This window comes from Oryx dammah, unplaced genomic scaffold (genome assembly GCF_014754425.2).
Source record: "Oryx dammah isolate SB20612 unplaced genomic scaffold, SCBI_Odam_1.1 HiC_scaffold_11209, whole genome shotgun sequence".
In the NCBI taxonomy this organism is placed as follows: Eukaryota; Metazoa; Chordata; class Mammalia; order Artiodactyla; family Bovidae; genus Oryx; species Oryx dammah.
In genome coordinates this window covers 761,713-776,320 of record NW_024080602.1, presented here as the reverse complement: position 1 = coordinate 776,320, position 14,608 = coordinate 761,713, and the positions used below count along the sequence as shown (strand labels likewise).

The 14,608-nt window shown below is 36.6% G+C and overlaps 1 protein-coding gene across 2 annotated transcripts in view; it reads right to left on the bottom strand.

The window, feature by feature from the left end:
• LOC120860875 (uveal autoantigen with coiled-coil domains and ankyrin repeats protein) overlaps positions 1 to 14,608 on the bottom strand; it is a 42,656-nt gene that overhangs the window by 15,989 nt on the left and 12,059 nt on the right. For both annotated transcript variants that reach the window (XM_040236576.1, XM_040236577.1), the window contains exons 6-13: positions 10,538 to 10,608; positions 10,329 to 10,435; positions 8,614 to 8,795; positions 7,190 to 7,227; positions 4,404 to 4,472; positions 3,244 to 3,351; positions 2,699 to 2,731; positions 2,087 to 2,185 (exon numbers count right to left, since the gene is read on the bottom strand). In XM_040236576.1, the coding sequence (XP_040092510.1) occupies positions 2,087 to 2,185; positions 2,699 to 2,731; positions 3,244 to 3,351; positions 4,404 to 4,472; positions 7,190 to 7,227; positions 8,614 to 8,795; positions 10,329 to 10,435; positions 10,538 to 10,608 (707 nt within the window). The remainder of the gene's footprint in view (positions 1 to 2,086; positions 2,186 to 2,698; positions 2,732 to 3,243; positions 3,352 to 4,403; positions 4,473 to 7,189; positions 7,228 to 8,613; positions 8,796 to 10,328; positions 10,436 to 10,537; positions 10,609 to 14,608) is intronic.

Here is a 14,608-nt window from a genome sequence, read left to right as displayed (position 1 = left end):
CTGAGTGTTCATTGGAAGGACTGATGTTGAAGCTGAAGCTCCAATCCTTTGGCCGCCTGATGCAAAGAGTTGACTCATTGCAAAAGACCCTGATGCTGGGAAAGACTGAAGGCTAGAGGAGAAGGGGATGACAGGGGATGAGATGGTTGGATGGCATCACCGACTCAATGGACATGAGTTTGGGTAAACTCCGGGAGTTGGTGATGGACAGGGAGGCCTGGCATGCTACAATCCATAGGGTCACAAAGAGTCGGACATGACTGAGCAACTGAACTGAACTAAGTATTACACATAATATAGCAATGCTTGTGGCAATTTATGAAGACTTTCAAGTGAGATGAGATAGCAGTGGATATTCCATATTATAAATTATGATTCCTTAGTTTTTAATAACCGCTTGGTGGCTCAGATGGTAAAGCACCTGCCTACAATGTGGGAGACCCAGTTTGATCCCTGGGTTGAAAAGATCCTCTGGAGAAGGCAATGGAAACCCACTCCAGTACTCTTGCCTGGAAAATCCTATGGACAGAGGAGCGTGGTAGGCTACAGTCCATGGGTCGCAAAGAGTCGGACATGACTAAGCGACTTCACTTTCACTTTCATAAACACTGGGTCACAAATAAAGTGGACCTTATAATTTTCTCTTGGATGGTTAAAAATCATTTCTAGCATAAAAATTCATTTGATTGGGGAAAATGTCCCCATTAAACTGAATGCAAAAACTTATAAAATAGGATGTATAATAAGATTCCATCTGATGAATTCATGTATATAACAAAAGTTATGTACAAAGAAGGGGCTTCCCAGGTGGCTCAGTGGTAGAGAATCCTCCAGTCAATGCTAGAGACACAGGACACATGGGTTTAACCCCTGGGTTGGAAAGATCCCCTGGAGGTGGAAATGGTACCTCACTCCAGTATTCTTGCCTGGAAAACCCCATGAACAGGGAAGCCTGGTGGGTCGCAGTCCATGGGAGTCAGAGTCGGACCCGACTTAGGGACTGAGCACACACACACACGTGTACAAAGAAAGGTTTGAAAGGCTAGTCAGGTGCTAAGAATGCCGTATCAGCATAGAAGAGCCTTGCCTCGGCACAGACGAGCTGTGTCTAGCTCTGCACTTCATAAAATAGGAATTATGCAGTATGTACTCTTTGCGTCTGATTTCTTTCATGCAACATTGTGTCTGTGAGTTTCATCCCTGTCTTTATATTCTTTTTCATAGCAGTACCCATTTTTTTTATTTACAAAGAAAATATTGACTTTTGTTATGTATTTTGGAGTTATATCTCACAATAAAGATAAAAGACTAACATCAAATCAGCTACTCTCTTCAGTGACCCCAGTGCTGAACAACATTTTTAAAAATATGTATTACGGCCTTGAAAAACACATCTATACAGTTTCAGGTCTAGAGAGTGGTAACCCTTGGTGAAGGGAGCATGATGAGGCTTCTAGATAAAGGTGATGTGCTATTTCCTGATCTGGGAGGTTTGATTTCTGACAAATTTGTGAAAATCTTTCAACTTATCCATTTTAACATGTACTTTTTAATGTATACTGTATTTTGATTAAAAGTTTTTAGAAAAACATAGTCTTGGAAAAACTAGGAGTTAACTGAGTCAACTAAACATAAGTATATGATCTGAGTCTTATTAACACACTACCCTCACCAAACAAGTTTGTATATGCACAAGGCTCTTTCTGAGATAATCCTGGAATTACCACTATTCATTTAAATGATGCTTTTTATTAACACCATCAGAATCATTGTAATTCTACAGGTAAAAGTATGATGTCTTGAAATGGTAAAAATGGACAAAGAGGAAGGTTGGGGAAGAGAAACTAGAGCTGAACTAAATGTTGGTTTAGTCAGTTTCAATTATTTCATTTAAACCTTTGTGACAACTCTGTGGGAAAAGGAACAATCACCCCAATTTTGTCAAAGCAGCAAAAAGCTCAGAGACTTTAAATGAATCACCTGAGTGATAAAAGAGAGAGTGATAATTCAAATTCATGTCTGACTTCAAGCTCTTTGCCACTTCCATTGTAAGTTGCACAAAATACTTTACTTAAGCTTTCTGTACCTCAAAATACTTAAATCTACTTTTCAGAGCCTCAATAGTTCTTAGGCTTTCTTCATGTTGCTTTTCTTTGGCTGCCAAAAGGGACTTCAGCTTTTCTTTCTGAAATGAAAAGGAGTAAATACAGCACAAAATCATACTGTGCATAGAATGTATTACAGAAAATGTGCATTAGGATTACTTTGAGGACTATCGTTAATGAATTCTCTAACCTGGTAGATTTTTTAACTATTAGTCAAACTTCAGACTAATATACTAATAATATACAAAACATATAAACAACATTATGAAAAATTCAAATTTCTGTGGTTTGTTTTAAGTCATATTATTTTCAGACATTTTCTTTATAATGCTTAGAATTTTATATCTTTTCATGACAAGTCTCATGGAAAATGAGACATTCAGAGGAGTAACAACAATGCCTACAATAACCCATGCCACTATTCTCAAAACATAATTTTACAGTCACATATAGGTTTTGTTTTTCCCTTGGAACAATTAACCAAAAAAGAAATTCTGTCTCCATCTCAATTTAGGACTTAAAACTTCTACTGCAATATCCTCTTCAATTTACATAATATTTTATAGCTTTAAAGTAAAACTTAATCATCCTACCTCACTTTCCAGATCATCAGCCACCATTACTTCCTAAATTTAAAAAGAAGAAGAAATACATTTTCATTCCTGAAAGTTTAAGAAGCATGAGCTTGGCAAGTATCTTTTAAAAAGACGTGCATGTCATTGAGCGTGGGGTCAAGGATGTGAGAAGAAAATGCCTGTGCCACCACTTCTGTGCTCTCCACTGTCATTCATTCGTCTCACTGACCTTGTTCACAAGCACTTTACACTCTTCTAACAACCCATCAATTCCTTAAAACTCTTACTTGCTCTTCCTCCTCACTTCTGTCCATTCCTTCCTCTCCAATCCCACAACTCCAGTGTTATCACCATAGACCAACAGTGTTCTCTGTTCTTAGCTTTGACATTAAGTTTCACATAAAGGTCTTAATAAGATATAACTTTCCTCAAGGGCAATGACCTGATTTTACCTCCTTTAGCATCTGGCACCATGACTTGCCAGATCGTTACTGTTATTGACAATGATGATGACTCACAGTAAAATAGTTCTGGATGTTTTTGGCATCGTGCAAATTATTTACCTCATTCAGCTGTAGCTGTAAACCATTGACTTTATCCAATAATATTCTCTGTTCTTGCTGAATTTTTCTCAATCTCTCTTTCAGATCTTCATTTTCAATCTCCAGATCCTTCAACAGTAAAGATAACAGGCGCTAGACCAACTTTAAAGGAGCAACTCTTATGGAAGAAATTTCTAAAAGCAGCTCACTATCATAAATATATACATATACAAACAGCTTTAAGTATAAAGATACAATAATTTCAATGACATTTAAATAACAAAATCTATACATAAGAAACAATGTAGAAAATTACAGTCCTATGATAACTAATAAACACAACTATATATAAGACAGCAAATCATGATTCTAATAAATAAGAAATAAAAGCATCATCTAGAAATAGAAAATAGCAGAAGAATATGTCATTTTAACTTTTGCCAAACACCTCTCAAATTAATGAGTTTAAAAAAGTGAAGAATATTCTTACACTTTGTTAACCTAACCATCACTTCAGGGCTCTGATAAAACATATAAGGCCATAATTCACTTTCTTAACACTACTTAGTAAACTATAAAATCCTCCCAAATTGCTTTTGTTTCATTGTACAGAAATGGTTATTCAACTTGTATTTTAATGGTATTTGTCACAAAGTAAACCATTTAATTATGGCTCATCTTCCAATGCAACCCAAATAATAATTATTTTTTGAACACTTTAATAAACATAAAAGGTAAAATTACTGTGTGGATAACAAAAATTTTTTTAGTCAAAATTTTAAAATTTAAGAAAATGTTCAAATTTTGTTTTATTCACAGTGATAATCATTTTAATTATAATTATTATAATCATTATAATTAATTTTCTGAAATACAAATGTATGATTTATGGCCTAAAACACATATTTAAATCAACAAAAAGTTATATAAAGTTATTTACTTCCTAATGTATAGTAAAACAATATTTCCTGTAAGATAATACTGACAAAAATATTCATATCAAAAGTCAATTCTTTTAGAAGAAATTATGCAAAAAACAGAATCACAAAACATAACAAGCTTCTCTTCCTGCCCTTACTCATCCACACCACTTCCCATTTTTGCTTCCTTTCTTGTCCCAAACCACCACAAACAACACTGGAATTCTCTGCAAAGGAAGATACCAATGTTTTTCTTTTTACCTGAATGTTTTGATGCTCCCTCTGATTTGACTTTGTATTTACTTCATCTAGCATCTGAGACAAATTTCGCTTTGGCAAAACATATGAAAACACAGGTTAGCCAGTGTGAGAATAAAGAAAAGTACATTTTCCTCAATAGGAAATATACCCAATTAGTGATTTTCAGCTTATCCAAATTTTAATTTTCCTGTACAAAACACAAGGTGGCAGTGTTTCCACTTAAAACTCCAAATGGAAAAGATATTTAACAATATGTTTTAAATGAATCACATATAGTCTATTTTTAAATACTAAAAAATAAGAGAATTTAAAAATCTCTATTATTAACTATTTATTTTCACCAAAGTCACAAAATTTTAAAAAGAAGAATTTATACTAGAGGCAAAACTCAAGTTATACTAAAAAGCATCAGCTACTATTCCCAAAACAAGGGAATTGGTGTTTAAAAAGAAAAGGGAGAGTTATATTAATATTGAAAGAAAATATGGAAATTGTTTCTTTGAGTATTGATGAAATAAAATATCAGAGGGTATGATAAGAAAGACACAGACAATGCGCTGACGAAAGCTACATGAAAGACTTCTAAATGACTTGGCTGGTACACAATCTGTTTCTGGACACTTACTGCTTTGAAACTTTATTCCAGCTTAGAGATTTGCTTTAATAAAAACACAACACAATCATTAAACAAGAGAGAAAATAACCTTTTTTTGCCCAAATTGATCTGTAAATCTACACAATAATTTGAGAGCTAAAAAAAAAAAAAAAAAGTGAACGTGTTAATTCTCTAAGGTAATTATGGTCTGCATTCTTTGTTGAGTTTTGTTTAATCAAGTGTTTAAACTATCATTCAAATCAACTTGGATTTTGGAATTAGAAGTTCCCATTAAGATGATACTTCGTATCCACAATTTGGCCCAAACTACATTTCTAGCTTCATTGCTTCTACCAAAGGTCCCTTCTCATGTGGAATCTGACCAGTCTCATCATACCATGTCCTGCCCTCGCCTTCCTTTCTGGTCCCTGGTTCCTGTCCCTCTGTCCCTCTACTGCCCCTTGGACGTGTTAGACACGTCCCCTCTTCAGACGCTTGGTACTTGCCATTCCCTCTGCCCTTGAGGCTTCACCCACAGAGCCCCTGGCTCCCTCTTCACTTCCTTCAGACCTCTGCTGGAATGTCACTTCCTGACCACACCATCTAAAATAGCTTCCTGCCCTCTGTCTCTGCCTCCCCTCATCCTGTTCTGCTGGTCTTCAAAGCATCTCCTAGGATACTAAATACCTATTTGTTTATTATTCATCTCTCTCACTAGGCTGGGAGCTCCATGAGAGCAGGGACTTTGAACACTGATATCCCCAGCACTTAGAACAGTAATGGGCATAAAGTCAGTAACTGAATACATCTTATTTTTAAACTATAGGCTTCTTGATAACAAGGATTACATGTCCTTTAGTTTGGAAACAAATCTTATTTATAACAGCTATTATAAAATGTATTTAATAAATAACTGAAATGTTTCATTGTTCTTAGTAGAATATTAATTCCATGAATTCATTTAGATAACTTATTCATTAAGATACCATTCCCATATTAATATTCAATAATTCTTTCTTTTAAATACCTGTATATTTCAGAATCATTTTTCTCTGAATCTGGGTGAGATGACTGGTACAGTTATAAGAGTATAGATTTTATTTCCCTCTACCCCAACTTAGGTCATCTAAGGAGACAGGTGCTCCAGACGGAAAAAAAGTAACAGCAGACATGGCCCATGCATGGACATATTACTTAATTCTGACGGACTGAAAGGGCAGCATGCTTTCATACAGCTTTCAGATTCAGGTGCGGGCTAGAGAAATGATGCAGAATGATGACAGGATGGCTGAGAAGGTACCTGATTACTTTCTCTTCAGGGTTTGGAAGTGTTCAGGTCCTTCTCACTAGAGAAAAGCTGAAAGCCTAGAAGGGAACAGCCAGCAGAAGAGGAGAGTTGCCTACACTAGCTTTGGGCAAGATGGTTAGAGTGCGTAAAGCAACCCCACTGTTTTTAACTCAAAGAGATCAGGGGAAATAATTAGATATCTATTGAGACACAAAACCAGGGCTAAGTACTGATTTGATAATAAAGTTAGTGCAAGGGATGAGTTACTTCATGTACTGTGTTTTTTTAAAAGTCAGTGTGAAAGTTGCTCAGTTGTGTCCAACTCTTTGCGACCCTATGGTCTATATAGTCCATGGAATTCTCCAGGCCAGAGCCACAAAGGGAGCCCCTTTTAAAGTCAAGTCCTCATTAAATTAAATACACACAGCAAAAAAGAAAATCAAAATGTTAACAGTGGCATTGAAATCACATATGTAATCTTCTTTGAATTGTTTTCTTCACTTCTTATTGCACTGGAAGAATTTTCCCACATCAGGATATATTTGGTTCTGTTACTAAATGAGGATAGAAAACTGTCTACGGTCTGCCAGACTAATATTCATCATCAAAGAATCTCAACAAGGTGCAACATTTCACACTTGAAAGGGCTAGATGTTCAAGACCAGCGATCAGGAGGTTGCTTATTGCCCACTGGAAACATTCACTGTAATTAAGACCCACTGTTTTAAGCTGAGCGACAGTATCTGTATAAAGCCTCAGGATCTCATGACCTAGGTTCTACATGGGCATGATTAACTGAGAAAAGAGAACAACATGAATTTAAACTCAAAACAGTTAAATATAACTATTAACCAGGTTTGCTAAGCACTTTACTTAAATTGTACAATATACATAATTTTTAACCTGTTGTAAAGATGGTCCTTTCTTCCAAAGTTCTCTCCCTGAAGATTTAAAGAGAGGGAAAGAGAGGGGAAAGAGGAACAGTTAGACAGAAGGTTAACTCAGGTAGATTTCCATTCCCTAATTATATAATTAAGTCAATATTAAAGAAATAAATTTCTAAGTTTCTTTATAGCTTACTACCTTACAGTTAAAACAATAGTGAAACATCATTTTTGCTTATCTAATTGGTAAAGTATTTTTTTCCTATGATAACATCCATGTAGATAACATTCTATGCTATGGAGGGAAGGGAGGTGAAAAATGCAAAATTGAAAACACTCCTAAATGAGAAGGCAACTTGTTGATAAATATCAAAAGCTTAAAGAAATGTGTATAACCTGAAACCACCTGACTCAATTTCTAGGAAGTGATTCTAAGGGTATAATAAAAACCATGCTAAAACATTTACACATAGTGACAGTCACTAAATGGTTATTTACATTAGTAAAAATTGTAAACTTAAATAACACCTATAGAAAATTATTTAACCAAATTAAATGTAAATAGATTGAATTTTATACATCAATAAAAATCATACTGTAGAAAAAATACTTATGAGGGAAAAGTCTTCAAACTATATTACAAAAAAGGTAATCTATAGCTGACTACAGGTGACTTCAATTTTATGCATAGTGAATAGACTGGAAGAATATTCCTCAAAATGGTAGTAGAGGCTCCTCAGTGGCAGAAAGTGAAGTCGCTCAGTTGTGTCTGACTCTTTGTGACCCCATGGACTGTAGCCTACCAGACTCCTCCATCCATGGGATTTTCCAGGCAAGAATACTGGAGTGGGTTGCCACTTCCTTCTCCAGGAGATCTTCCCAACCCAGGGATTGAACCTGGGTCTTCTGTACTGCAGGCAGATGCTTTACCATCTGAGCCATCAGGAAAGTGGCAGAATGAGTGACTAATTTTACTTGCTGTGCTTTTCTGTACTTTCCAATTTCTCTTTAATAAGCATAGAAATGTACTTGACACAAGTATTCAGTAAATCTTGATTGAATATTCTATATACACGTTTAAACAATGATTCTTTAAGACTTTTTAAGTATAAGACCTGAAATCCCTCGCCCCTCATCAAAAAATATGTATTAGTAAAGCCCTTTATTTGGGTCTTTCTTTTCAGTTCTTAAATTACTCCACAGTAGAGTAGGGTTGCCTGGATAAGCTAGACAGTAAAGGTAACACACACCGCCCCAAAATGAATGACTACAGTGTGAACCCGCACAGCTGGGGCAGGAGGGAGATGAACCAGTACTGCCTAAAGTAAGGAGTGTTTTGCCCCTTACAATACTGTAGCTCTACCATGTAAATCTTAAAAAGCTGTTCTTTATTAGCACGCTTTATTAACTAGCACTTTTCTAATGACAGAAAACTGCTGATACCTTTGTTGGAATTTTCCGCTGCCGTCTTCAATAAGGTCAGAATGTCCAGATTGTCACCAATTCTTGCATAGTAAGAACTATCATGGCCAAGGGCATCTAGCAAGGTTACGTCAGCGCCGTTTTTGATTAAGACTTCTACTGCATCTTTGCAACCATACTCGCATCCTAGCATGAGGGCAGTCCTACAAGCAAAGACGGAAGAATAAAAGACCATAAGAAGGATCCAAAAAATATTTCAGAAATCTCTTTCAGAGGCCTCATTCTTAAAGAACAGATATGACTTTAAAAAGCTGTACTGTTACACACACAGATTTGACTTCATATTTTTATTTTATATTTTAACTCCATTGCATTTATACAAACATGTGCTTGTGTCTTAGTTTGCAGGGCTTCCCTTAGTTTACAGTGGCTCAGATGGTAAAGAATCCTCCTGCAATGCAGCAGACCCAGGTTCAATCCCTGGGGATCTTCCTGACCCCGAGAAGGGAATGGCTGCCCACTCCAGTGTTCTTGCCTGGAGAATTCCATGGACACAGGAGCTTGGCGGGCTACAGTCCATCAGGTCACATAGAGTCGGACATGACTAAGCACAACACAGTAATGAAAAAGAGACAAACATACTTGGAAAAACATAAGATCTATTAAATAAGACATTATATACATAGATCAGCCAGATCACGCCTCTCTGATCTAAAATTTACTCTTATATCAAATTTTATTAATCATGCTTGGAGCCAGATTATAGTATCATAAAAACAAAGTAGTATAAAAAAGCCACTTTCTTAAAAATCACACTAATGATTTAACTGCTTAAGAATTTCCTCCTTTGGGATGCCTGAATAGTAAAAATGATCAGAGCTATAAAATCTGACATCCAAAGACTATTATACTTATCTACTTCCAGTGAACTACAAACAATAGAATACATGTTTAAAAGAATAAGATTAACTGAAAGGAAACCAACAATTTTACTAGTAATCATCTACAAAAATCTCAGAAACTTGTCATAAATTATTATAATGCTTCCCCTGGAGAAATGGGCATATTTTGGATACTTTGTTGTCAGAAACTCTGTGACTATAAACATCAGAATTACAATATAGCAAGTAGCATGATACACTAAACCCAGAAAAGAAGACAGGGAGAAATACAGACAAATTGTTAGTGCACATCAATTAAAATAACATCAAATACAGATGCAGAAGTAAATGAATGGAATCTGTGCTGGGGTACAGAAATGAACTCAGTTTCAGAGACGGAGGTGGCATTGTGCCCAGGCAGAAAGGAGAGAAAACACCTTGAAAGAATCTACACTGAAACATGTCCATCTCCAGGACAGCCGAGAATTCCTTTACTCTCAAAAGATTCACTAATGAAGTAGATTGTAGATGTAGCTTTTTATTCTTCTTCCTTATTTGAGCCCATTTCACTAAAGGTTATTTTAAAAGTTAAAAATAACTAGGATATAATTTCTCTTTCTTCAGTTCTTTGACTCAAACACAGGCCATAGTCACTGCATATTTTTCGAGTTCACCCTCTCATCATCCCCTGTTTCCCCCCTTCCCACTTCTTCAGCCAATTCTGAAGAAAAGTAGTGAATGCTAATTCCAAGGAAGGGAGAACCACAGGGAGTGGAAAGGCCAGGTCACAACAGCAGAGCGTCAGGATCACTGGGCATCCAGCTCGTGTCTAGGGAAACTTGATAAAAAAATTACCTGTTTTGTTTGTCTCTGGAATTAATATCCGCCCCTCTATCTATCAGCAGTTGACATATTGTTGGCCTACACATCTGAGTAGCCAGAACAAGTGGTGTCCGCCCATCCTAAGGAACAAAAAAATGAGACAGCATTAAGACAACAGATCTCCCAAAATGTGAAAGTTAGAACCCATGAGTTGAAATGACAATAAACATAAAGTGACTTACTACATCTTTGGCATTCACCGAGGCCCCATGGTCGCAGAGCAGCTGTATGCTAGAAGGACAGTCTGCCATAGCTTTGAGGAACAAAGGAAAATGATAAATGGTGAACATCTGCTGCTAACACGTGGTGTTCTGCAAGACCCATATAAGGCCTAAATTCTTCAGTCCCTAAAATACCAAGCTTTACATCCTCCACTCTCAGTTTAGCACTATAAGTATCGATTTTTCTATCTGAAAATGGATTCAACAAGATCATTTTGTAAGTTTTGTATAATTTATTAGAACCAAGGAATACTGTCATTCTTATAGAAGATAAGAATATACTGCTGTTCTAAGGGTAAACACTGACAATGAAAATCTAACTTAAATTTTCTATTTAGAGTATATTTTAAAATATGGCTATAACTGACTGGACCCTTGAAGCATTACCTGAGATTTTTTTTTTTTAAAGAATAATATCCTTTCTTTTTTTTTTTTTAAATAGAAGAGCTACAGTTAATAAAGTATGACTCATACAGTTCACATGCCCTTTTCAAAGCAGAAACTGCAATGTCTGACCTTAATTATGCAAAAAGCAGGGTCATTTTGCTAAAAATTATATTACAAAGTCACACCATGCTTCTTCTCTGATTGACACTAGAGTTCATTTCTGTATCAGAAAAAAATGGTCAAATTCATAAAATGTGTTGATACTTCCCATGGGTTTTTATAAATTTTTATGAGTTGATACTAGATTATCTGTACAAAAACAACTAAGTCAATGTTCTTTTTTTTTTTCGTAAAATTCAATAAAGTAAAACCAAACGCACATTTAAAAAATCAAGTAAATTTTTCATTCCTGACGTCTTTAATCCAGCAATCTTTTATATAAAATATACCATCAACCTTTTTAAAAAAGATAAAACTGAGATCAAATACATTAATTCCAGAATTATGAAATGAACAACCATTCAGGTCCAAATAATAATGAACAAATGTAATGGATAAAACATTTGAGAGCTATACCATATTGCATAAGAAAAGTCAGTATTAAAGGTGCTGTGATGGAGAATGTTGGCTGTTCACTGTTCTTCCGTGGTAATAACTGTGCCAGTCACAGGGTGGTTCACCTAGCCCATAGGTCCCAGTCTCCTTTGTATGCAGGCAAGACTACATAAGCTAGATCATGCCAGTTGGGTCTGACTGGACTGATGTATGCTACCTTCTGAGGCTAGGGCTACAAAATGTGGTTATACATTCCTCCATAATCTTTCTCTTTCCTGTTAGCAGGAAAACAGATACCTGTTGTCAGCTTCAGGCTTAAAGAAGAGGACAACACCCCAGGCAATGGCAGAACTGCAAAATGGAAGTAATCTGGGTCCCTGCAGGACCATATGGAGCAGAGGAATAAGCCAATCTGATCATCAGGGCTGTGACATGAAAGAAACTGTGTTTTCTTTAAAGCCAATGTTATTTTGTCACAGCGGTAGAATCTTATCCCTAATCAAGACAAAAATTGCTATTGGAAGTCAGGTGCTGCTAATAACTAAACATAACTAAATTACATGGCACCGGTTTACTGGATGGATACTAGGTAGTTAGTAAAATGTATTTCAGGCTAGGAACCTCCTGATTTTTCTCATGCTGTAGCAAAACATTTGCTAGATTTATCATGTGTTCTAATTTAAAAGGTACACCATGCGACTATGGAACCTTTCTAGGCAAAGCAACAGAAAAGAGCCAAAGTTTTAGTACATATTGACAGCTGCTTACTGCTTTTAGTAAGGTATTTTAAGAAAGTGATGAGGTTAAGCAAGAATTAGTTATGCACACTGTTGGAAGCAAACAGAGTGCCTAGGTATTTGGGACCTCACAGGTACAGGAAGCCAATTATTTCTCTATACCAAACACCAAGACCTAAAATTATTGCTGGTCACAACTTTTCTCAAAGACTGCGCAATAAGGAAAATAAAGAAAGGGAAAAAAAAAAAAAGGTCCAGTCCTGGAATAAAGATCGAATTGAGAATACTATATTCCTAATGCTGCTGCTAAGTCGCTTCGTGTCCGACTCTGTGCGACCCCATAGATGGCAGCCCACCAAGCTCCCCTGTCCCTGGGATTCTCCAGGCTAGAATACTGGAGTGGGTTGCCATTTCCTTCTCCAATGCATGAAAGTGAGAAGTGGAAGTGAAGTCGCTCAGTCGTGTCCAACTCTTAGCGACCCCACGGACTGCAGCCTACCAGGCTCCTCCGCCCATGGGATTTTCCAGGCAAGAGTACTGGAGTGGGATTCCTAATACAACACTATTATTTCAGATGACTTTGAGATATCAGTATTAAAATGAAGTAGAGAACAAATGAACGTATTTTCAAAACAGAAGCAGAGTCACAAACATAGAGGACAAACTTACGGTTACCGGGGGATGGAGGAGAGGGATAAATTGAGATTGGAATTAACATATACACACCACTCTATACAAAATAGATAACTAATAAGAACCTACTCTATAGCACAGGGAACTCTACTTCATACTCTGTAGTCGACTATATGGGAAAAAAGTCTGAAGAAAAAAAAAAGAGTGGCAATATGCATAACTGACTCACTTCACTGTACACTTGCGCACTGTAAATCAACCATACTCCAATAACAATTTTTTAAAACCTTGTAAATTAACCTAATGTTCTACACTATATGGAACATTTTATAAATAAATAAATTTTCTAAATTTTAGCCAAAAAAATAAAATGAGGTAGAGAATTATGACTCTAGAAATAAAGACAGGAAATAAAGGAGGGTTAAAATTTTTATGTCCAGAAAATAAAGTTTCTGGTATATGAAAGTGGCTGGCAACAAACAAGCGAGAAACTTACCAAGGTTTTGAGGGAATGAGTATACTATCCCCAAATCCGAAAGCCCAGGCAGCTAAACCAATAACTCTTCCTGCACTTAAGCTGCCTATAGAGAAGGCATACCTTCCAGCATCCAATTTATCTGTGTCTTAGAGGATAATAGACAAGTAAGAACCTCCGAGATGGCAGCGCTAGGGCCCACAGATGACAATGACCAGGGATTTCTCACAGGAAACAGAACTGGGGGGGCACATGGAGCAGTTAACCAAGAAATTTACTCCAAGACCTCAGCTGAAAGCCTCTGCAAGTTTTGCTCAGCAGCATTTGATACCTGCTACTGATCAGTGATTGCTGTGTATTTCCTAGTTCTCCCTTTTCTGAAACAGAGACTTTAGTTTATTTATCATGTTCTTATTTCATCACTATATATTATGAAGAGTAGATTTCTTTTCTTTGAGTTTACAAATTGTCGGACCATCAAGAGCCATTTCAGAGCCAAACAAGAGCACAGCACCCAGAAGCCCAACTTTGAGGTGGCCTCAGCAACTGGATTGGTTATATATCCTCTCCCTGGGGAGGGGACAAAGGTTCTATGTGTGGGAAATAGTGGCTGAGGGAATATTTGGAAGGCCAGAAGGCTGGACTGTGGGGATTGGTACCAATCAGTTCTCCCCTTCTTCTGCAGTGGAGCAGCTGGGCCATGACTAGTTATCTGGAGATTACATTTCTGGGCCTCCTTTGCAGGCCACCAACTGACTTTTCTCTTGTTGATGGATTATGAATAAAGGGCTATTTACCACTTCCAAATCTGGGCCTTAGATGGCGGGCATTTGCTCCCCCAGTTCTCCCTCCCTTTGCTGCTAGCTGGAACATGGATATGACTACAACCCAGTTGCAATGATGTAGCTGAGAAAGATACCAGAGGAAAGTGGAGCAACAAGATGGAAAGAATTCAGTGCATGAATGACCTCAAGCCATATATACCACTCAACACTTTTTTAATAAGCAGCTGGTACTGAAGTTCTTTTATTACATCAACTCAGTCTTCATTCTAACTTCATCAATATACCTAATGAATAAATATTTAGATTTCAATTGGTTAAGTTGTGCCAGTTTTAAAGACAAGGATAATAAAATCTATAATATACAAAAAATTATACACACTTAATGTATACATTTTGATGAGTTTGGACTAAAGCATACATTGTAATACCATCACCACAATCAAGATACTAAACATATGGA